Source organism: Centrocercus urophasianus, unplaced genomic scaffold, assembly GCF_019232065.1.
Source record: "Centrocercus urophasianus isolate 14NV4802_14NV808 unplaced genomic scaffold, USGS_Curo_1.0 seq_23, whole genome shotgun sequence".
Classification (NCBI taxonomy): domain Eukaryota; kingdom Metazoa; phylum Chordata; class Aves; order Galliformes; family Phasianidae; genus Centrocercus; species Centrocercus urophasianus.
In genome coordinates this window covers 13031603-13055674 of record NW_024884789.1, presented here as the reverse complement: position 1 = coordinate 13055674, position 24072 = coordinate 13031603, and the positions used below count along the sequence as shown (strand labels likewise).

General features: G+C 39.5%; 1 protein-coding gene across 5 annotated transcripts; it reads left to right on the top strand.

Annotated features, from left to right (window-relative positions):
* The first annotated feature begins 123 nt into the window (after window positions 1-123).
* SLTM (SAFB like transcription modulator) lies at window positions 124-23493 on the top strand. Of its 5 annotated transcripts, none has more exons than XM_042823914.1 (21): window positions 124-318; window positions 895-982; window positions 6898-6962; window positions 7201-7386; window positions 7811-7858; window positions 8771-8798; window positions 10163-10631; window positions 11186-11235; window positions 13203-13321; window positions 15274-15423; window positions 15512-15621; window positions 15707-15867; window positions 16202-16293; window positions 16511-16674; window positions 17668-17842; window positions 18427-18551; window positions 19562-19729; window positions 20347-20661; window positions 21105-21246; window positions 21978-22135; window positions 22472-23493. In XM_042823914.1, the coding sequence occupies exons 1-21, from the start codon at window positions 124-126 to the stop codon at window positions 22578-22580; spliced, it is 3117 nt and encodes a 1038-aa protein (XP_042679848.1). In that variant the 3' UTR covers window positions 22581-23493. The 5 variants fall into 5 exon arrangements, with proteins under 5 accessions (XP_042679848.1, XP_042679846.1, XP_042679849.1 ...); XM_042823912.1 differs by having other exon boundaries at window positions 21093-21246; XM_042823915.1 differs by having other exon boundaries at window positions 13197-13321; window positions 15707-15786; window positions 21093-21246.
* Window positions 23494-24072: the final 579 nt, after the last annotated feature.

Here is a 24072-nt window from a genome sequence, read left to right as displayed (position 1 = left end):
GGTGAGCCGCACCGCGCCTGCGCCGCGCCTCAGGTCGGCCGCGGCCTCCATCCGGGTACCGCGCGGCCCGGCAGGGCGGGGGGGTTTCATTGTGCGTGCGGCTCCGCGCTCAGTCGCTCTAAGATGGCCGCCGCCGCCTCCTCTCCCGCCGCCGCGGGGGCTCCCGGGGCGCCCACCGCTCCGGCGGCCGCGGCGCCGCCTCCCACCGAGAGCAAGAAGATCAGCGACCTGCGCGTCATCGACCTCAAGTCGGAGCTGAAGCGGCGCAACCTGGACGTCACCGGCGTGAAGACCGTGCTCATCTCCCGGCTCAAGCAGGTGAGAGCTCCGGCGGGCCCGGCCGAGCGGCGCGGCCCGGGCCGGGGGCAGCGCCGTGAGGGGGGCGGGGTTCTCCCGGCCCCGGTGAGGGGGGCGGGGCCGCTCCCGGTGCCGCTACCGCTGCTGGCGGAGGGCTGAGGGTCGTCCTGCCCGGCTCGGCCCTGCCCGCCCGGCGTCGGCACGCCCTGCCCGGCCGCGGGGAGCGGAGGCGTCAGGCGGGGCTCGGCCCGCGGCCTTGAGGCCCTCCCGGGCGGCTGCAGCTCGCTGCCTGCTGCCTGGCCCGTCGTGTCGCTGCGGCTGACCGGCGGCCCGGCGCAGTGATTCCCGAGAGAAACGTGCCGATGCTCGATAAGTTGTCCTTCGGAATGTCACGCGAACGGCTTAAACAAATCGCTGTCACTGGCGTCAGTCTTTCCTCCCTCTCCCCCGGCTTTTGGTGGGAGGTTTAACGTGAAGTGTTCCGTAAGACACTGTTTAGCTGAAAATGTAATGACTTGGCTCGCCCGTATCCTGAAGTGACAGCACCTTGCTTCCAAACGAACTCCATTAAGAACTGCCGTTCTGTATCTTGTTCAGGCCATCGAAGAGGAGGGAGGTGATCCGGATAACATTGAAATAACTGTTTCTGCTGACACACCCACCAAGAAGCCAGCAAAAGGCAAAGGTGAATACCTGTTGATTAGATTTAAACAAGTTTTTGTTGCATGCGGCACCTTAAGAAAGAAGTAATGAACCATGGCCCCGCTTGTGCCTGTGCTTTACTGTTTGAGTTCTGTTGTACGTAAATCCTCCGCACTTGCTTCCAGTCATGGTATTTCCTTCCTCATCATCTCTGTTTCCCCCATCACCACCTGTTGCACTGGCTTGCTTGCTTTTCCTGCAGCATGCTCTGTCTGTCTCCCTGTGTCACACATCTGCTTATCACTGAGGGTGTGGAATGCATTGGGCCTTGCAAAGTATAGGGGTGCTGTGTACATATGGGATGTGTTGGTCAGGTGTTTTGTCATAAGGTAGTGGCTGTAGCCTTTGGATCCCAGAGATTTGTGCCGTGCTCGTTAACATTGTAAACGTTCTGTAAGATTTTTGGGGATGTGCCATAGAATGGGATTCTGGAGCATGGGGTGTTCATGGGTGGGTGTCAGTGTAGTGGCTGAGAGCCTGTGCCAGGGCAAGGGGTGAGCTGGCGGGTTGCTCAGCTGTGAGACAGTATCTGGCCCATGTTAGTGGTGAGTGTGGAACAGTAGGTGGTCAGAGCTTAGGGAGGGCTGTGTGCTGTGACTTATCAACATGATTGTCACTGAAGGTTTATAATTGAGAGATTCATGAATATAATCAGAATGTTCAGTGTGATTTAAAATGTCATATTAAGAGATTTCTGTTCTTATGTTGTGAAAAATGATTATCTAGATTATAAACTGATATATTTGGCAGAGATTTTGTTGGCACTGTTTACTTATGCGTAACTATTTGTGTTTTGTGACCTTGAGTTTTGAAGGAGAGTTGTTTGTTTTCTGTTTCTGAGGGTGTCTGTAACCTGTCAAGTAAAATTGGGGAAGAAGGGAATGTCTGCTTTACACATAGTGTTCTTCACTGAACATATATATGCTATGAACATATATCTATGTTCATAGATACCTGCTTTGGAAATGGTTGATCTTATACCACTGTCACTTGTCTTATGCTGGGTTCTGTGGTGGAAATGGTTATTGTTGTTTCTGTCTGGCGCTGTGAGAGGGCAGTTTAATAATAAAATGTCTCTATAGAGAGTTTGAGTGACGTCCCAGCTGTGCTTCTGGCACACTAGAAAAGTGAAGGCAAATAAGCTGAGAATATGATTTCATTCTCTTCTGCAGCATTACTTTGTTCCTTACTCTGAGGATGGTAACCAATGCTTAAGAAAACAACGTGGAAGCTAAATAAGGCCGTACTTCCACAATTTTTAATGTAGAGATCTGAATGGCAGTTCTGCTGTAATGAATGCTTTTCTAATCTGCTGCTTTTTATCCTCCTGGTCTCCAAACTAGACTGACAACGTTCTTGAACCGGCTTCTTGTGTAGTTGCATGTTTTGCTTCCACAAAGATAGTTTGCCTGCTAGTGTTGCTGCTGCCTGAGCCAAGACTTCAGTGGCTGCTTGTTGCCATCTCTTCTGTGGAATTAAATTGTAAGGCTCATATGTATCACGTGTACAGCCTTAGTACAACTCAAAGCAAAATATGACCTTCATTAAGTTCTTATCTGCTCACTCTTGCAAACTCAAAACTTTCTCTTTACTTTTGGGAGTACAAAAGTCTTAGGAGTGTATTTTGTGCCAAAACAGAAAGGTTTATGCTTCATTAATCTTCCAAATTAAGAACAAGAAAAAAAAATCACTAATTGGTCGAGGGAAAATCTTTTAGGATCTCACTGGATTACTGCTGTTTTTTCTGATCTGTACCTTTGAGCTGGAGAGAAATGCATTCTACCAAAGTCAGACTCTTTCTTTTCAGCTATGCATTCTTAACTGTATTAACTGCTGATTTTGATTTTGTTTTCTCTTTCTTTTTTTTTTTTTTTTTTTTTTTTTTTTTTTGTCAAAATATGTTGTTGATGGCCAGGGCGTTTCCCCCCACACCTGGAAATCTACCACTTGAAAAATACATTCCCTAACTACGTCACTAAGAAACTTTTGAAGGCATGTAGGAGATGCATGCTAAATTTTCTCTTAAAATGAAGTATCTTGATCCTCCTTAGGCTTGTATGTACTCTTCATTATGTGTAGTGTTGCATCCTTTACTGATTTTGCTCACAGATTGTTCCAAGCCTTGTGCTGATGTTTCACCTCCCAATAACTTGAGACTAGTTCTAGTGGGTTTGTAACTTTAATTATTTTACTGCTGCCTAGCAGTAGAATGAATGACACTATCAGTTCAGCAGGATTTTTTTTTGTTCACACTACTACTGCTGTACAAAGCAGAGTAGGAGGAGTATTGAATGTTTCTTGGAGTTAGAAAGAAAACAGAGCCTTAGAAAAGGTAAGAGAGTGGGAGTAATGGATAAATTTTCTCTCGGCAGACAGAGAGGTGAATAGGAGGAAAGGTTTCTCTGGGGGTGTGGGTTGGAAATCAGCTGTATCATCAATTTTAGATCTGAATGTCTTTTGTAGTCAAGAATTCTGCTGCAACTCTTAGGGTCTGTGGAAGAAGTGAGGTGGCTTTCTGAGCACTGTCTGTTAGGAAAACTCGATATGGAATATTGATATAGGTTGAACTGTTGAAGACTTGTCTACAATACACTGTTAGGTAATTTTGGATATTCAGTCTCAGCTCCATATGTAGAGGGCCACAAATGGGTAGGGCAAAGTTAAGCTACTGTAGCACTTGTAAATGGTAGAAAATAAACCACATATTGTTAAAACAATATTTTAAAAGATGTTCTAAATCTCCTACTTAGTTCTAAAGAGGATACCCATTCTCTGGGTAAATAGTCTGTTGCAATTTTATGGTGTGTATCCGTTGCCAGAAAAGTGATTGAGCACAGCTTACAAAGGAGTGCCATCATACCAAGGCAAATTACTGTTTGTGTTGTTAGCTCAGGAACCCACATTTGTGGTGAGTACTATTTACGCCACTGACATTTTCAGTAGCCACTGCTAGATAACCGTACACATGAGATGTTTCAGTTTGTTGACAGCTTGTATGAGTTGAGACTCACTGCGCCTGTTTTCAGAAGGCTCAGCTGTCAGGACAGTAGTTCTTAACATACCTTCCAGCCACGGTTATTTTCCTCTAAGTGAGACTGGTTTTGAGCACATTCACAAACGTTGGTTTCTGAAGGACGTTTGTTACAATCTCACTTTGGCAGTCTGCAGTGAGCCAACAGAGAGAAGTTTTGAATTTTCATGAATGCAGGTTTGGTTTTTTCTTTTTACTTTTTAGCAAGTCACCGTCACTGATGAGCCTGTGCCAACATCAGTCCTGTGAAGTAAGTAACTGATCAGGTCAAAGAAACCTGAAACGCAACACTGTTACTGAAAGTAAACTTCCTACCTCGAGCCGCCAGTGCAGAGTGATGGGACGTAGTAGAGATAGCTGCGTCAGTTCTTTTTTATTCACTGTAAAGTTCACCTGCCAGATTTCCTCAGGCAAAACGAATGAATTTAAATAGTTTTCAAGATTGTACATGCTAGCTGGTTGCTAAATGTCTGGCATCAGCTGTATGCATTGGTATTTCTCCATATGGTTAAGTGGGTTTGGACGCAGGAAGAACTTGGACCTGCGGGTTTAACAAACTGAAGAACTGAAATGAGAATGTTAAAGCAGAAAATAGATGGATGTGTCCTTGCAGTCTCTCCACTTTTTACTTTTATTGAGATTATCGGCAGCTATAGGTTGTATTGTAGAATGGTGAAATATTAGTACAAAGTTTGGGATACTCTTTCTTCAGACATCAGCTGTGAAGCATATCAGAAACTATTCTTTGTCATGCCAGTCTGCATCTCTTTCTCTGGAAAGCTAGCTTTTCTCAGTATACCTGTGCTTCTGAGTTTTTTTGGTTTTGTTTTTTCTTTTTTTCCTCTGAAATCTCACAAATCTATTGAAATTTACTGCATTCCAGATAAAAAAAAAAAAAGAGAGAATATTTTGTTGTTTTTCTCTGTGCATTTAGATTGGAACTTTCTTATGTTTTGTAATCATAAACATAACTTCTGCCACGGGTCTTTTCCTGGAGACTACAGTATTTCTGAGCTGAAAACTGCAAAACAGTGTATGCATGCTGTCAGTGTTGCCTTTCAGTGAGAACAACTCATCTCATTTGCATCTTGAACTGATACAAATTTTCAACAGAAGATAGCAACATTTCTTCCCAAAGGGGCTGTTTTCTAATTGAGCTGCTTCAAATTGTAACATGGGCTCCTGTTCAATAGAATGAATAGGACAAAAAGCCCTAAGAGGGGCATGTTGGTATGGATGTCTGCATTTAGTGTTCTTTGGTCTTGTTTTTGCTGAAGGTTTGAAGCTGGCAGCCATTGCTTGGACAGGTACGCTTCACAGGGTACGAGACAGGCTGGAGGCCTGGGCCCAGAGCTTGGAGTTAAATCCAACTGGTGACTGGTCACAACTGGTGTTACTCAGGGATCAGAGTTGGGGATGGCCCTATTTAATATCTTTATTGATGATCTGGATGAGAGAATTGAGTGCATCCTCAGTAAATCTGCAGATGATACCAAGCTGGGAGGACGTGTTGATCTGCCTGGCGGTAGGAGGCTCTGCAGCCAGCAGTGTGCCAGGTGGCCAAGAAAGCCAATGGTATCCTGGCTTCTATTGGAGACAGTGCAGCCAGCAGGAGCTGGAGGTGATCATCCCACATACAGAGTAGCTCTGGTGAGGTCTCAAGATTTTAAATAGCATTTTCTGTTTTGGGTCCCTTCTTACAAGAAAGACATTGAGGCCCTGTGTCCAGAGAAGGGCAATGAAGCTGTGAGGGCTCTGGAGCACAAGTGGTATGGGGAGCAGCTGAGGGAACTGTGATTGTTCAGTCAGGAGAAGAGAAGACTCAGGGGAGACATTATTGCTCTCTACAGCTCCTGTAAGGAAGTTGTGGTGAGGTAGGGTCAGCCTCTTCTCACAGATAATGGTAATAGGATGGGAAGTGATGGCCTTAAGTTGCACCTGAGGAGGTTCAGGTTGGATATTAGGAATAATTTCTTCTCAGGAGTGGTAAGGTATTGGCCAGGAGGTGGTGGAGTCGTTGTCCCTGGAGATTTGCAAGAAGGGGGTTGATGTGGCACTGAGTGACGTGGTTTAATGGGCATGATGGCGATGGGCTGACAGTTGGGCTAGATGATCTTAAGGGTCTTTTCCAACTTTTATGATTCTGTGAAATGCAGTGGGTTCCAAAGGGCAATCTTTCTAGTTGTCATCTTCACTGAACCATCTTTAGTTGAACAAAGCACGTGTGTACTGGAATTCTTCAGTGAAATGTGCCCTATGTGAATTAGATGCATGACCTCATTTGTGCTGCTGATTATTCCCTGCAGTGATGAAAAGCTGTCAATAAAGGTGGCTTTGGGAACCTTCCAGACTTGCAGATAATCAAAACCATAGCTAGACGAAACCCTGAGCAACATAATTGTAACTTGGAAATTGGTGCTCTCTGGAGGTTGGGTGGCTAGACAATTGTCAGAAGTTCTTTTTAACTGAAGTTGCTCTGAGATGTTAGCTATCCTATAAAGACCAGTCTTTCCAAAATCTTAAGTTATAAGGTATACTTTAGCTCCAGGAGTGCTAGATGTGTATACTTAATGTTCTCTTACATTTCATTGTAGCTAAAAGTACAGGACTTGATATTTTATCAAGTCACTAACTTGGATGTATCTTGTTTATGAAACTGAATTAATTGTTCATATTCACTCATCTGACTTTTTTTCTCTCCTCATCTTAAAAAACACTAGACTTCAGGAGAGTTGATCAGTAGTGAACAGCTCAGATAAACTGAAGCACATAGAGAATAATAAAGTAATGCCCTACATGTAATCAGTATTGAAAGAAAGCATGCTATACTTAGCAGCTTTTGTCATTAGCCTGTCCTGTTTTGTCAGGTAAAAAGCAGGAGGCTGATGAATCAACTGGTGATGCTTCGGTTGAAGATGATTCCTTTGTCAAGGTAATAAAAGTATGTATTTTTTTGTTTTGTTTTCAAAAATTGAAGTATGTTCCAGTTTCTGTTTAAGTTCAGTGTTTGGTTTTAGTTAAAGCAAAAAAAAAAAAAAAAAAAAAAAAAAAATTGCAAAAACACTGATTCTAATAGTGATTTTGGTGGTGGTTTGTTTTTGTGTTGTTTTTTTTATTAATATATCTAATGACAACAGTAATGCCAAATATTTGTTGTTCGCTCCGAACAGGAAAGTGAATTGGAGACTCAAGATACAAGCGACCAAGATGGAAATGATGAAGTGAAGGACTTTAAAGAATCTGCTGAAGATGAGAACTTGAACTCTAAAGAACTCCCCTCTGCAGAAAAGAAAAAATACCTCAACGTGGAGCCAGCAGAGACAACAGAAGATGTAGAAAAGGATTCTGAAAATCAGGTACCGTGTATTTTAAGTGCATTGTTATCAGCAACATGTATTCATGGGAAGTCAGAACTAGTTTTTCCACTTCATCTTGCTTTCTTATCTCTAGAAGATAGTTTGGAAATCTTTTTCTTTCTGTTTTTTTCTTGCTTTGTATCTGAATAGGCCTGAAATAAATGTGGTATTAATTGATAAAATTGTACCATAGTCCAAAATTGACTCCCCAGGTGATTCTTTTCCTTGTTATTAGTAATGATGTAGTTAGTCTGAACACTGAACTTGATTGGAGATGGAAGTCATGAAAAGTTCTCACTTTTCAAATGTATATTGATGTAGCTAAAATGTTCTGAGTTAACTGATTCTCTCAGCTCTGCTTGTTCTTTTTTTTCAAGTGTCGTAAAGCAAATCTTGCTGAGCAAGTTCCTTTATGTTATTATAGGAAAATGAAGGTCAAGACATGGAGGATTACACTTTTCCAAGTGTCCATGTGAGTTCCAAATAATTTCTAATTGTTTTGCACATTAGCTAATTTTAGACTGCTTTTTGTTCCAGCTTGCATCTTAGGATGTTTACTGTTTGTTCTCATCTTCATTGTGCTGCATTAACAGAGCTTTTATTTACTTGTTTGTTTTTAATAGAGCAAATAATTGTGACTTCTAAATAAGGCATCACGTATAAATGCAAACTCCCATGTGTAATCTGGGACTATTCATTGCATAAACTTAGCAAGGAATGTTTTCTAAACTGTCTTAAAGATGCTTTAGAGGGCTATGACAAATGATAACATGGTATATACAGCTGTTAAGCATGGAACTTCTGGTTTAAATTGGAAATGTGTCTCTGGGGAATGTTTTGTTTTGATTTTTTTAATGCTAACATTTGTAACATCTCTAAGCTCAGAAATACAGTCTGAGTTACATGGAACTGACATCTCAAAAAGGGACATCTCATACATCATGTCTTATTAGAGGTGTTAGATTTTGACAAGCATTTACTTATTGTGTTTCACCTTGAAATACTGAATGAAAAGTCTGAAATGAGGTAGGCCTCCTTCTCATAAGCTTTCAAAGCCAGTGATGGAGTAGTTACATTTCACTGAAAATAGTGCTTAGAAGTGTGACATCCATCTGTTCTAAATGCTATAGCAGGAAGGGGACAGTTTGATGTTGCAGCCAATTGTAGGTGTTGCAGACAGATACTAGTGAACTTTGGTACAAATTTTCAGTGATTTGACAAGGAAGGAACACAGTCTTAGTTTCTGTATCATATTTTCTTTGTAAGTAGTGTCTCACTTATTTAATTAGCCTTCATGTCATTGAAGTTTGATGGAAAATATGAATTGTTCTCCCTTAAGTTCTAAAATAGAAGACATTTAGTCTTGACTTCCTTTTTCTTGCAGGATGGTGAAGATGAGGAAAATGAGAAAGGTATGTTTGAAGTTTAATATAGTTCAGAAGTCTTTAGCCTGGTAAGAGCAGGCAATTTTCTCTTGTAACATTTGGTCTCTTTACTAATCTTAGTCTTGTCTCCAGTATCAGTTGTTTCCTTATTAAGCTCAGCACCTGGAATCATTGCAGTCAATGGGTTTATCTCACTCTTAAGAGTTATTTTACTTTTAAGAGTTGATTACAGTACTTATCAGTTACTGTGGTGGATGTATAGTTTAGTTGCAATACCATGAATCTTAAAAAATGAAAAACAAACACAAAAGCAACCATAGTATTCAAGGACTCTGATTCTAGTACACGGTAAGTCTTGATGCAAATGCTTCCAACTTGCACTGCAGTAACTGATGTTTAATTGAGTTGAAATGATACTCCCTTACACTGAACCTGAGCACCCAAAAATGTGTGGACCATCATATGCTTGGCTTACTGTCACTTGAAAATACCATTTGTATATAGAATGGTAAAACAGGTGTTTGGAAACCTGTGGAGTGGCTACCTTTATTTTAAAGCTGTACTCATTAGTGAAACTATAGAAGGAATATAATGCATTTGGGCAAACAGACTTTCTGGACAGAAATCTTAAGGATTCTACATACTGTGGACTAGAAAAGGACATGGAACATCATGTTACGCAAGATGGAATAAACAGTGAAGTTACAGGATAAAACTACAGACTTCTTGTGTACGAGGGACCTACGACTGAAATACTTCCAGTGCAAGCCGAAGAACACCGTCTGAGGTGCCGGTGTAGGACTGAGATGGAAAATCTGTCCAGTGGATGAAGACTGAGAACCACCTGTCTACGAACTCTGGATTAAAGCTCACTCCTCTATTTTCTGCAGTAGCCTTGTACAGTTAACTTGACTGCCAAACAACAAGCTTGGAAAGGAAAAGCCAAAGATTACCAATGTGGAAGACTGACTGAAATTCTCCAAGACTGTAATACTTTTGGATTTGGGAAGGTTGGAAGTCTCAAAACCAGGAAGATTGAAAGCTGGATTAAACCAAACTGTGAGCATCCAAGGCAACTATTTTCTTATGACATGCTAAATCCTAAACTGGAAAATGGATACTTCTTATGAAGAACGGGTATCTCCAGGATGGAACCATATGCTGACTCCTAATGTTTTGGTATTTGTCTCTAGGAAATGTGTTTTGCCATGAAGAATAAGTGATCCTGGGTAAAGGATTTATATTTGTGTTAATACACCTTGTGTTTTTTCCTAACCTTCCATCAGTGCTAATAACTGGCTTTGTATTTTCTAGGTCCTATTCTAGCATATGCATATGAAATTGTTTAAACTTCTTGTTTTGCCATATTTATTCCTGTTAAATCCTCTTAGATAAAGCAGGTTCTGGTGATGGTACACAAGAAGTATCTAAACCTCTTCCTTCAGAAGAAAGCCTAGCTGAGGCTGGTCACACGGCTCACGAAGAGATGGAAGCTAACACGTCTGTGAAAGAAGCTGAGGATGATAACATATCGGTTACAATCCAGGCTGAAGATGCCATCACTCTGGATTTTGATGGTGATGACCTCCTAGAAACAGGTAAAAATGTGAAAATTACAGATTCTGAAGCAAGTAAGCCAAAGGATGGGCAGGATGCCATTTCACAGAGCCTGGAGAAGGAAAGCAAGGACTATGAGATGACTGAGAACCATAAAGATGGTAAGAAGGAAGACTGCGTGAAGGGTGATCCTGTCAAGAAGGAAGCCAGAGAAGGTTCAAAGAAAGCAGAATCTGGAGACAAAGAAAAGGATACTTTGAAGAAAGGTCCCTCGTCTACTGGGGCCTCTGGTCAAGCAAAGAGGTTTGTTTTTCTATGTCAGTTCTTTACGATACTGAGTGCCAGCATTCAATAAGATCACTCTACATTAAGGGGGTAGCAGCAAGAATCTTGTAATTAGTATCCTATGCTCCTGCCTGTAGATTTTTTTGACCGCCATAAGTTATTTTTAAAATTCAAGATCTTCGTATAGACACTATGTCCTACTGATTGCATTGTCGAATTGTCAGCATTTATTTATTTTTTTTTTCCAATTTGACAAGTTTTTTAAATGTCCTTGTGATGATGGTAATGAACAGCTATCAGTTCTAAGAACACAAAATGAAGTCAAGTCCCCGTCCTGAAATCTGGAGAAGATTGCCATATATCCACTGAATAGAGTTGTCAGAAAATCTAGATCTTCAGGCATCCTGGGGAAAATCAGTGCAAGAATCCATGAGGGAATCATTTGTTCAAATACACAGTCTAGCCTTTTTTTTTTATTTTTTGAAATGTTAACTTGTCTGTTAGTATAAAATGCAATGCTTAGCAAATTCTGTATTTTCAATTTTCTTCTGATTTTTAATTTGCTTCTCTAGCTCTACTAAGGAATCTAAAGAAAGCAAGACAACGTCAAAGGATGATAAAGGTAACTATTACAAGTTAGGGCAGCACTGTCTTGAAGTAAATGCCTTTCCCTTCGAGAACATCCTTGCTGTGTATTAAAATGGCTTATATGATTGAACTGGTCTGTAGTAAATTGTGCCAGGGGTGCAGTAGTCACTAGCTCTTTGTGTGTGTCCTTGTTATAATGTCAGATTTCTTATAAGATCAAAAATACCTATTCTGGGGACTCAGTGGAAATATATTCTTCTATTTCAAAATACCGTTGTGAGCAAACTCAACATCTCCTAGGTGTTTGTTTTGATAAGAAGGTATCATTGCCAGATATGCTTACTGTAACTTGACATCAGCCTAAAGGACTGATTGTATATACGCATAAAAATGCAAAAAAGCCACATGCAGTTACTAAATGTAACACCAGTTAAATTATTTGTTCAGACCTCAATTCTTGCTGGGTTTTAAATAAAGTGAACTTTCAGCTGCAGTATAACATAGTTACATAGTTATACATAGTTATGTTAGCTGCAGCTAACATGCTGGCTAGCAAAATGGTGCATGTGGCTGTCCAGGCAGTAACGTTGGAAGCTCTTTGTATACCTTGGTGTTTCCTTCTGTTACCACAAAAACCAGTTTTACAATGAAAAATTCATATTGGAGCTCTGGTGTGCATTAATGTCGACAGTTATATGGATGCTTCAGAGCTGAGCAAATATATTCTTACAAGCTGATGTGCCTCCTTAATTTGCCTTTTTTGCTCTTTCCCAACAATCTTTACCAAATAATCTCTAGTATCACAAAGGATGAATGAACTTCACATGAGAAATGAAGTTTTTAGGAGAAATTTGTGTGACAGACATAATTCAGTCTCATGCTCATGATAATTTTATATTTATGATGAATTAAAGAAATAGCTACATGGAAACAGATTTGCACTTACAACATCTGTAATAGTCACTGTCATAAGGCTGTCTTAAAAATATAATATGCAAAGCCAAGATAGTTGCTACTTAATGATAAACTTAGTATATCACAGTTTATCAAGATAATCCAGGATTATCAAGATAATCCTAGATGAAGATAGCTGAGGTTTTATTACCTATTGCTCTTGGTCCATCTTGATGCATTGAAAAAGGAAAGCCAGCTGTTTCTGAGGGTGGTTAAACTACCTTTGAAATCTGGACACCACCAGAGTTTCCAGCTGTTTAACTGGAGCTCCTGTGCTTGACCAGCCTGTACAACCAGCTATGTCTGAACAGAAGCAGTCATACACCTAACAGCAAACAACAAGAAGCTGAACAAAACAGTACAAGAGATGTTGGGGATTTGTATGTGACTCTTGGGTTCTTAGTTCTGAGTTGTTACAATAATGGCTAAAACATGTTTGTTTTTTTCTTATGGATTTTTTTTTTCTTTTTTCTATTTGTCCTTATTATTTTCCTTTGTGTGCAAAATAACATTTGGTAAGCTACATCCAGCAATGTGTTAAAAAGCTGCTCTAAATGGAGGGTAGCCACCAAGAAGCTGTGGAAACAAACAGATTCTGGAGGCTAGGAAAAATGAGTTATGTTGAGGATTAACTGTCTCCTCCATTAACTCTTCAGTCATTGCTTTGGTAATTTGATTAGTGTAAAGACATAGTAACAAAAAGCAAATGTTGGGTGTGTTTCTAGATGGAAGTTACCAATAAGAACCATAAGTTGAAGCTTAATAAACTCACCTAAATAATAAGTAAAGCATGCCTTAAACAGAGTGTTGTACGATTTCCTAGCTCTGTCAAGTAAGCCAAGCTGTTGGTCTCATTACGTGGGTGAATGAATGAAATCTTATGGTGCATATTTTTTTTATATAGAAGTCTTTTCAAGAAAGGTAACCGGATAAACAGTTACTTAAAGGTAACAGGCTAAGTTTCTCTTGTCAGCAACAGTTTAGTTCAATATTCATTGAATCTTTGTCTCCTTAATTCTGTTGGCTGTTTTGCAAAACTTGTTTCAGGAAGTGGAAGCAGTGCTAGTGGTAGCAGTGGAAGTTCAACTAGAAACCTGTGGGTTAGCGGACTCTCTTCCAACACAAAAGCTGCTGACTTGAAAAATCTCTTTGGAAAATATGGAAAGGTATTTCATCTGGTGTGATATTGTGTGTTGTGTGTGCCTCCTCCCTCATAACCCCTTGTTGTGGTTTATCCCAGCAGGCAGCTAAACACCACGCTGGGATGCTTTTCTCACTCCCTCCACTCCCGATGAGAGAGAATCAGGGGAAAAAAACCAACCCAAAACAACTACATACAACTTGTGGGTTGAGATAAAAGCTATTTACTAAGAGAGAAGAAAGGAGGGGGGGAAGGGCAGGAAGAGTAACACTTATTACTATATATACAAACCGAGTGATGCCCTGTGCATATCCTCACCTCCTGCCAACTGATGCCCAGCCAGTCCCCAAGCTGCAGCAGCTCTCAGACCAACTCCCCACTGTTTTCAGGCTTTTCCCACGTGATGTCATATGAAGTATCCCTTTGGCCAGTTTAGGTCAGCTCTCCTGATTCTGTCCCCTCCCAGCTCCTCATCTCCCTCAGCCTCTCTCACTGGCAGGACAGTATAAGGATCTGAGAAACTGAAATGGCCTTGGCTCTGTACAGCACTGCTCAGCAGCAACTGTAAACTGGTGTGTTATCAGCACTGTTTTTCTCCTAAAGCCAAAACACAGGATTCATACCATACTGTAAAGGAGAAATTAGCTCTGTCCCAGCTGAAACCATGACACCCTTACTCTATGCAAATACAGAAATTGACTATTACTTCATTTAAACACAAATCTGAGATGAAACGTCTGACCACTATAACCTAAAAAAACCCGCGGTACATTTAGAACCTTAAGCTAGAAATTCTACTTACAGGAAGACCCATTACTTCATAAGTTGTTTTCCTTTTGAGGTAAGATATAAATGGCACTAACATTGAGGTCAGGACTGATTTTAAGCCTTGAGATTTTTTTTTTAGTTGGATAGCCATGGCTAAGTTCTTCTGCAGCAGCTGTATCTAAGATGGAAAAACTTACTAAAAAAAAAGTGTTCTAAGGGCTTCTTAGTGGGGCAAAAATAAGCCAAGATATATGACTGCTAATATCTACTCTTCTGGGGACTCTTCTTAAGAAGTTTATTACAGACTGCTTAAACTAAGTCAGTTTTCCTGGATTTTGGGTTAGTATGGGAATTCTATGAATCTGTTTTTTATAATAAATTAAGAAGGCAGTTTTATTTAATGACTTCATGAGTAGCGAAACGTAAGTCTGTTCTGTTAAAATTTCCAATTCTCTGCTTGTTTTTGCTTGATAGATGTTTAGCAGCTGTATGTACTTCTGTACCCACTTTTAAGTAAATGGGTAAAAATGTAATGACTAAATGACTGCAGGCTGCTAAATGATTGAATTAATGCACTATAAATTGCGTCAACCAATAAGACTTGCTCCTGTTGTTACTGAAATTCTAACAAGGAGCCACAACACTCCTTGAGTGTTGAAAGAAAGACTTCATGTTTTCTCAAGAGGCACATGTCTAAGAGTTGGTTACCAAAGCTGCTTGGTTGACACATTTGGTAGTTACCTTTTAAAGAACTTTTTGCCTCAAGGAATATTAGGCAGCAATTTACCATACCTTCTTGTGATTAATTGGCAGCGGCTGACCTGTTTCTTTTATGCATGTTCATCCATTATAGATGAAACATCAATTTTAGACCAGCATGAATTTTGATGGTGGTTCTCAAAAAAAAAAAAAAAAAAAAAAAAAAAAAAAAAAAAAAAAAAAAAGAGAGAGGTGAGGTAACATGCATAAGGTTGTTACTGGCCAAAACATGACATACACTTTAATTTGCCATAATTTGAAAGTTGGGATAAAGGTTTTGAAAAGGTGTGGTTGTTTGCTTTACAAAACTTGTAGTGTTTTTCCTTCTAATAGGGTGAGGTTTTTGTTGTTGTTGTTCCCTATATACTAGGGTGAAAAGGTTATTGGCATATCATCTGTTCCTCACTAGAAATCTATTTCTGAAGACCTAATCTTCACCTGCTTATGTAGGTACTTGGTGCAAAGGTGGTCACAAACGCACGAAGTCCGGGCGCAAAATGTTACGGCATAGTAACCATGTCTTCTAGTACAGAAGTGGCCAGATGTATCGCCCACCTTCATCGGACAGAGCTGCACGGACAACAAATTTCTGTTGAGAAAGTAGGTTTAATAAGATGAAAAGCTCACCCAAATAGACCATCTTGGACAAAAATCTGTATTAACATATTTGCTTTCGAAAAAAATGTAGGTGAAAGGCGATCCCTCCAAAAAGGAGCTGAAGAAGGAAAGCGATGAGAAATCCAGCTCAAGTAGAAGCACAGGAGATAAGAAAACCACATCAAGTGATAAAACCAGCAAGTAAGAACATTCACATGTCTCCTGAAGTTGTGAAAATCCCTTAAGTTGAATTTCCTCACTGTTTGTGTGTTTCTCTCCTAACAAGAACACCGTCAACCAAAAAAGAAGAGAAGAAATCTGAGAAATCTGAAAAAAAAGAAAGTAAAGAAGCCAAGAAAACAGAAGGTAAAGATGAGAAGAGTGATAATGGAGCAAGTGGCCCTAATCAAGAATCCACTAAAAAAACTGAAGAAAAGAAAAGAATAAGTATGCAATATAGCCATGTTTCCTCCTTGTGAATCTGTGTCTGACTTGTTTGGGGGGCATGTTCTTGCTTTTAGTTGGAAAGAAAATAATTAACCACTGATTCATCTCTACAATCCAGCAATATCTATTGCTTCAGACCCAATGTGAAGTTCCATGCATCATACTACTGCTTAGCTACAGAAATGTGCTGGCATGCTTCTGCTACCAGTAGCACTTCAGTGACATTTCTGAATCTCTAAGTCAATGAATATCTGTAATAAGCAAATGAAGACTCTGTTTGTTTTAAATCACTCTCCCCCCCCCCCCCCCTTTTTTTTCCTTCTTTATTCCCTAGGTGGTAAAAGCCCAGGTCACGTTGTAGTTCTTGACCAAACAAAAGGAGACCAAGGCCACTCTAGGACAGTGAGAAGGGGAAGGTTTGAGAAAGTAAGTATCTGTCGATTTACTGCAATCCTTATGATTTGATGCTACCTTACACACATATCATTATTTTTTTCCTGATGAGTCTGTGAAGTATCATAAACTACTAAGCTTAGATAGAAGCTTTCTATGCTCAGTAGTTAATGGTATTTGAACGTAGCATCCAGAAATCTCCCTAAGTGAATGAGACTTCTGAAATAACCATTGTAATCTCTGTCTATAGCCACAGATATTGAGGAACAAAGAGCGTATTATTCAAGATAAAGTGAAATTCAGGGAATACAGGGGTAGAAAGGATATCTTGCCTTTTGAAAAGATGAAGGAACAGAGATTGCGAGAACACATGGTTCGATTGGAAAGAATACGACGAGCTGTTGAACTCCGAAGGTAGTAATTCAACTTTTTGCTAAAGGCTATTTTACACATTAATTGATCAGATACTTTATTTAGAAATCTAATTAGAATGTATTCCGTCAAACCTTTCACTCAGATGTTAAAGTCTGAGGTTGTGCCTAACAGTACCCTTATACAAATAAAATGACTCACAATTTTTTGTTTAATATTTCAAAAGCCATATGTGTATGTGCATAGCTTAGTGCTTGTTAGTGGGGGTGTGACTGCATGCTAGTTTGCTTTGTGAAAGACAAGAAGTTGAATAGGAGATGTGGCCAAAAATAGTAATTTTTAAGAGATCTATTACATGCCTTAATGATGAATCGAGCATAATACCCTCTTGTCTCCTACGTAAAAGGACTAAATGGCTACTTTCTTTATTCTGTTTGTTTTATGTGACAAAAAGTTTGCAGAGAATAGTCAAGTGACTTGTGCTTTTAATTGGATTTCCCAAAACAAAGGAATTTCTAGCAAGCATAGATCTTACAGGAGAAAATACCTTTCCTGCTTCCTGTAAGCTGTTCCATTGGAGGCGGGGATGAAGGAAACATAACAAGAATACTGTCTGTGCAAGTCGGAACAGTCATATTTTTCTGTCTCATTTTTGGACAGAAAGTAATTAAAATTTTGTTAGTCTGAAGTATGCAGCAGCTAGAAGTATTTTTAAGATCAAAACGGTATTATTTGCTAGGCTACTGTTGTTACCTGCCAGATAACAATGCAGCAGTATGAATCATGGGAAAAAAAATAATAAATCAGAATGATAATTTATGACTTAAATGTTTCAGTAGCTGTTGTCTACTTAAGTGGTTCTGTAGAATACAGTTTGGCTACTTAGGGCTAAAAGGAGTAGGCTTCTCTCAGTACTAGCCTTCTCACAAATAGTTTATGAATGTCTGTGCCTACGGTGATGTTAGTTTTAGAGGAGAAACTTTTCCAATTCAGTTTCTGCTACCTCTTTTTGTTGTTTTTATTGTCTTTCTTCAGGAGAAGAGAAATTGCTGAGAGGGAACGTCGGGAGAGAGAACGTATACGAATAATGCACGAACGAGAAGAATGCTTGCAGAGAGAAAGGGAACGATTAGAAATTGAAAGGCAAAAGCTAGAGAGGGAAAGGATGGAACGAGAGCGTTTGGAAAGAGAGCGTGTTCGTATTGAACAGGTATACTTACTTGTAGTTCAGACTATAATGCACTGTCAGTTGAGGACTGTAACTCACTTTGCACTTGGTATGAATTTCTCTTTGGCCTTCCACTCAGGCCTCAAAAGAACCACCCCAACAATAAATAGGCAACATTGCAAAACAGCAGCAGCAGTCTTTACCTTGTTTGACTAGTAATTTGATAGCAAGTTCTTGATACAGTAGTGTCTGTCAGAAACACTAATATGAAGTTCAGTAGGTGACATTGCTTCTACTAGCTACTCTTAAGTAATTTTACTAGCTTTTTCCTAGAGAACAGTGGTATAGCAAACTTAATGAGCTGTACTTCTGGGCAGTGAACACATTAGTAACATGAGGAAGCACTTGGAGATTTTTATACCTAACAGATGCATTGTCTCTTCTTCAGAGAAATATTCCTTCATGCTCTTGAGTCTTGGATGCTATCCAAGCATGAATTGTATCAGACAGCCTTTAGTAGAAAACTGTCAAGCGTTAGTTCTGTATGCTTTCTGAGTGTTTCATAGGAATCTCTAATTAGAGCTCTTGTGTCTGATGTGTTTCTTTACCCATCCCTTTCATGGTAGGAACGTCGAAAAGAAGCAGAGCGTATTGCTCGTGAAAGGGAGGAACTTCGTCGACAACAACAACAGCTTCGCTATGAACAGGAAAAGAGGAACGCTTTGAAACGTCCACGTGATGTAGATCACAGGTAATGTACTTCTGAGAGCGTTGTTTTATAACCCTTACAAAGAGCTGGGAGCTGTTTGTGACTTGAAAATGTGGTTGTATCTGAAACAAGTCTAAACAGAAGAACTGAATTGCTGGTTTTTGACATCAGTGTATGTCAGGTGTGAAACGTGGTATCTGTATCAGAGAGCTTTGACATAGAAGCATCCCATTAATTAATTCTTACTGTACCAAAAGAATACAGTACAATTGAGTGCATTTGCTGAGAAAAGCTGTTCTTCTGCCTTAACGGCCAAAATTTCCAGATTCTAATTCATTAAGAATTTACTTTCCTGATAAATTAATGGTTCAGAGGAGCCAGTGTGCTGGCTTTTTGTTTGTGCTGAAGTTGATGACTTGTACCACTGGCTGCTTGAGCCACCTGAATCAAAGCTCAGAAGTAGTTTCTATAATTGAAAAAATAGGTCTGAGATCTTAGCCATGAAGTTGACTTAAGGGAGGCACAATAGAAGGCAACTGTAAGGTCTCATGCTAGAGACAACAGCAGAACACTGAAGTACATGAAAATGAAGCTGTCTTTATTCCCCACATGAAGTAACAGTGTCTTGCCTTCTCATCGTGAAGACTGCACCTGAGTGCTTCTGATGATCAAGGGGGTGATGCTTTCTACACTGTTCCTTTCTGAGAAAGCTGTTTTGCTTATTATTTTTTTTTATCTAGAAAGCTGCTGTTATTATTTATCCTGGAAGACTTTTGATGGCAGAATTTTGGTTGGATTCTTTTATACTGATGGTATCTAAAATCTAAGCTACAAAATACTGTTGATGGGTAGTCTAAAGAAACAAAAACACCAAAAACATTTTTCTTACATTTATCAATCTTACACAATCTTATTCCTTTAGAAGCTTTACAAGGGTTCAAATGCTTGCCTTTAAAGCAGACGACTGATGCATAATTGAAACTATTTTCTGTATTATTAGGCTGTGATTTGGATACATGTAATTGATGATGGCTCCTTTGTTTCTCTTAAAGGAGAGATGATCCTTACTGGAGTGAGAGCAAGAAGATGGCTCTTGATACAGATGCACGTTTTAGTCATAGTTCAGATTACAGCCGCCAGCCAAACAGATTTAATGATTTTGATCACAGAGAACGGGGGCGATATCCAGAAGGTTCTGTTCCATCGTCATCTTTTGACAGGTAAGTTATGATAATGGGGCAGCAGGTGTTGGACTGCCAACATCTTTAAATTTAGAATAGTTAAAGATGTCATTGTGCAGCAACAGAATTGTATCAGTGTCTAGAAATTACTTCAGGACTGGCCATTTATATGTTTTTTCCTGGAGATGTTACATTGCTGCATGGTGATCTTTTCATCATGTTACAAAAGAAATTTTGCAATTACTCTTCTTTCATACCTTGTCAAAAATGGGTTCTCATGAATTAGATCTGTCCTGCTTGGTTAATTCATCTCCTTAAGAAGCAAGGCTAAATCTAGCATTCCCTGTGCTTCATACCAGGAAGGTAAAAAGGAGACCCTACAAGAGCTTCAATATTGTAGACGCCAAACTACACACAGAAAAATCCACTGAAAAATGTTCAGATGGATTTAAGAACTCAAGCTTAAAATGCTAACTGTAAAGATAAATGTAATTCAGTGTGTAAGGATTCTTGCAATGTATACCATGTAAAAAGATGAATAGTATTTTTAAATATGATTATATGAATAGTATCTCCTAACCTCTGAGCTTATATTTAAGGAGAAAAGGGAAGAATGGAAGACAAGCAAATGACTTTTTCCTGCTTTAACAACCTAGGCGAGAACGATTTGTAAATCAAGGTGAAGCAAAAAAGACTCGCCCAACAGCACGAAGAGAAGAACCAGGGTTTGAGAGATACCCAAAGAATTTCAGCGACTCCCGAAGAAATGAGCCGCCACCACCAAGAGGTGAACTTCGAGATACAGACAGACGGGAAGTGCGAGGAGACAGAGATGAAAGAAGAACAGTGATAATTCATGACAGACCTGAAATACCACACGGTCGACATCCAAGAGAGACTGGTTCAAATCCACCTAGGCAAACAAATTGGAAGAACGAGGGAAGCATAAGCACAGACAAACGTGATGGCAGGTAAACTTCCTGGATATACAACTAGTGAAAGTAGTGGTTCTTGCAGAATTTATCCATGGTAATAATGCCTCAAGAACTGATGGGTAAAGAGAGAACAGTTTTCCTCCTAAAGACTAGCAAAGTCTCTTTCCAAAACAGTAGGAAAAACTTGATGATTACTCTGTCGCATATGCTAAACATCAGTAAACTCTATGCTGACACCTAGCAGTCTATTCTTATTCATGCATAGAGATATATAGGAAGGAGGCTTTTTATGTGAGAATGCTGATATAAACAAATACATGCAAGCTTTTCAATATTTAGCGAGCCATGTAGATTTAAAACAATGTTTCCAAGAATCCAACTGCAAGTTGCTAGCAATATGGAGTTTTACAGGTCTGTTAGGTTTTGATATCTATTATATTATACTGAAACCACAATTTTGATAAAAGCAACTTTTACAGAGGTGAGAGGCCAGATCGGTCAGGAAGAGAAGTGTCTGGACATGTAAGAGGTGCACCTCCTGGGAGCCGAAGCAGCGCTTCTGGGTATGGAAGCAGGGAAGGAGAACGAGGAGTGATGGGAGAACGAGGTGGTGGAGGACAAGTAAGTAATTCTTTCTTTGTTTATGCACGAGGCAGGAAGAAACTGAGAAATAAAAAATCATGCTGGAAAAATCAGCTGACCACATAGCATCAGATAAATCATAACAAGCATTCTAACTAGCTTAAAACTGCTTGTTTCCCTTTAAATAGTGTTTGTATTGCTTTTTTCCTTAATTAAGCTAAAGTGCCTGCAGAAAACATACCCAGTTCTTAAGTCTAGTTTCTTTCAGGTGGGTCAGAACAGCATGTGAATGAGTTGCTGATTAGGCTTTTCATAATGTGTTATCATAGTATTTTCAGGTTGTTAATCTGACACTGCATGTTATTTGCAGTGTACTTCTTAGTGAGAAAACATTCTGTATGATTTGTCTTGAAAGCCAACAGCCTAAATTTTTCATGCTACTCTCAACTGAAGCATTTAACGTTTCTTTCTGCAGATACATGCAACATACTTATTTAGTTGTTATGTGCTTGGGGTAGAACTGGGAGTAAATTACAAGCTCATGAAACTTCATCCTTTGCACACTCATTACTGCAAAATAGTTCCATTTTGATATCTAGAGTTACTTTAACAAGACTTATTTTAAGATTTAGATGCTTATGGATTGAAAGCCCAAACTACTACATTTTAAGTAGTAATGCTGGAGAGTTGTGGGCTTAGCTTTCTTGAAAAACGCACTTCATGTTGATGATGAAATAGGCCTTTCATTCTTAAAATAACTTTCTTGCTAGCACTACAATGAAGACAGACATGTTGTTGAACGGCACAGTCGTGAAACTGGACCAAGGAAAGAGTGGCATGGACCTAGTTCTCAAGGAAGTGGGTATCATGATGCAAGGAGAATGGGAGATGGCCGTGGAGGAAGTGGCATGATGTCTCCACACACGAGGTACAAAAATTGTTCCTTCCTTCGACTTCCCCACTGAGCTCCCAGTGTGCACATTATCCTTTAGAAGTGCAGTAGACTCAGTGTAGCAGCGAGGGCTTGCTGCTGTGCAACACGCAATCCGTCCTTAAAAGCCAGAACTTGGCTCCACAGTTCTTGTTCTGCTAGTGCTGTTCAATTGCAAACTCAGAAGCTTCCTGTAAAGCCTCTTGTCTTGAATGGTTTGAAGATTCCTTTGAGACTTAACAGTTAAGTGAGATGAGAAGTATGGATGTTCTTATCTGTGCACCAAGAGTGTAGACTCTTTTGATAACACTTCTTTAACACCTTTGTTTCCAGTAACTCGTCACCAATAAATAGAGTTGTACAGATCACAGGGAATTCCATGCAGAGGGGCAGTGGCTCAGGATTTAAGCCATTTAAAGGTGGACCTCCACGAAGATTCTAAGATCTACAGCTGCTTGGTTTCAAGATAACTTATTGAAATTTCTTGTAAACTTTCTCTGATTAAAAACAGGAAATCTTGTCCAGAACTCCTGATTAAATTTTTTTAATTTAACATGCTTACTTTCCTCTCAATTTTGGAGGCATTTTAATAGTTACGTTGTAATTTTGGATAGTTTTTGTGTATCTTTGATAAGCATTTTCCCTGAGGCACTAGAGCTGTAAAAAGACAAATTGGAACCAAAATATTTGTTAATCTTGTATAAAAGAATGGGTTGCAGCTGTGTGCTAGTTTGATTTACCAGCATTAGCTCTGTGGTGTCATGCTTTAAAGTTGGCTACTTCTCACAACATACACAGCTATAACCTCCGTTTTGAAGGTTGTCCAGGCTATTCTCTCTGCTTTCTAATTTGTAGAGAAATAAGATTGTTCTTTCATTACTGGGTATTATGTAACCTATTTTTGCAGAAGGTACTGTTACATTGAGTGCATTTATGTGTATTCTTGCAAATGTATTCTTTTGAAATAAACCTTCATATTCTGTATAGCTTCTATTAAGTCTTTGGAACCAGTCTTGGGGGAAAGAAGAAATAATGAAACTGACAAGTTGGCATGGCAAGTCAAAAACAATATTGACAAGCCCTTCTGAAGAACATGAATATTTAAAGCTCCTTCAGTATTTATACATCTGAACACTGGATCTTGTAAAGAAAAAAAAGTGTCTTTAAAGTAAAATTCAGATAAGGGCTAAAAGCAGTTACTGGCTCAGACTGTCGTAAAAACATCTATGGAGTTTAAGGCAAGGGCGAGTAAGAGCAGCCTGCTCCTGGCCATGCTGTTACTCGCTTGGTGCTTGCAGGGACTGTTAAGCATCTGGAACGTTCCAGAAAACTGAAATAAAGTGAGTTCCATTGTTTTCCTGTAAATAACCTTCCAGGAAAGGCGGGAGGGAATTGACTGGTGCAACAGTTTCTATAATTTATCTTTTATAAATATTCCTTACGTTTAAATAAAAAATGCTATATTAGCAAGTGTTTGGATATTTATCTAAAAAGTAACTTACTGCATCTATCTCAGTTCTTATTACTATTGGATAGATTACTATTGGGTACATACAGTAGATTATAAGTACAAGTTACTAAGCTAGAGAGTACTTGAAAATTATGCAATTTGACTGTAATATGTGCTTCAAAAGTGACAACACAAAATATGTAGCTACTGGAGGATGAGTTTGCAGTCACTGACGGATTGAATAAGAAATATGAAAGTTAAAGGCAAAGCCAGGCGAGCAGCACAGAAATAAAACTAGAGAGGTGAGTCTTCATCTTGCCTACAGTAGTCTAGACGTGCACTGAAGCCTCTACAGGCATAATGTTTCTTAGTGTTATTTTGCTTATTTATTTTAAAAACTGCATATGTGGATATGCTCAACTGAACTGAAACTAAGTGAAAAATTAACTACAAACAAATGGCCTCAAACTTTGACTTTTGAAAG

Bases quoted from the DNA above. Each gene is read 5' to 3' on its own strand.
- SLTM (XM_042823911.1), top strand. From the start codon at position 124: ATGGCCGCCGCCGCCTCCTCTCCCGCCGCCGCGGGGGCTCCCGGGGCG. The intron at 16,294-16,510 runs GTAAGTATCTGT...CTCTGTCTATAG, and splicing joins GAAGGGGAAGGTTTGAGAAA to CCACAGATATTGAGGAACAA. The intron at 20,662-21,092 runs GTAAACTTCCTG...TTTTGATAAAAG, and splicing joins ACAGACAAACGTGATGGCAG to CAACTTTTACAGAGGTGAGA.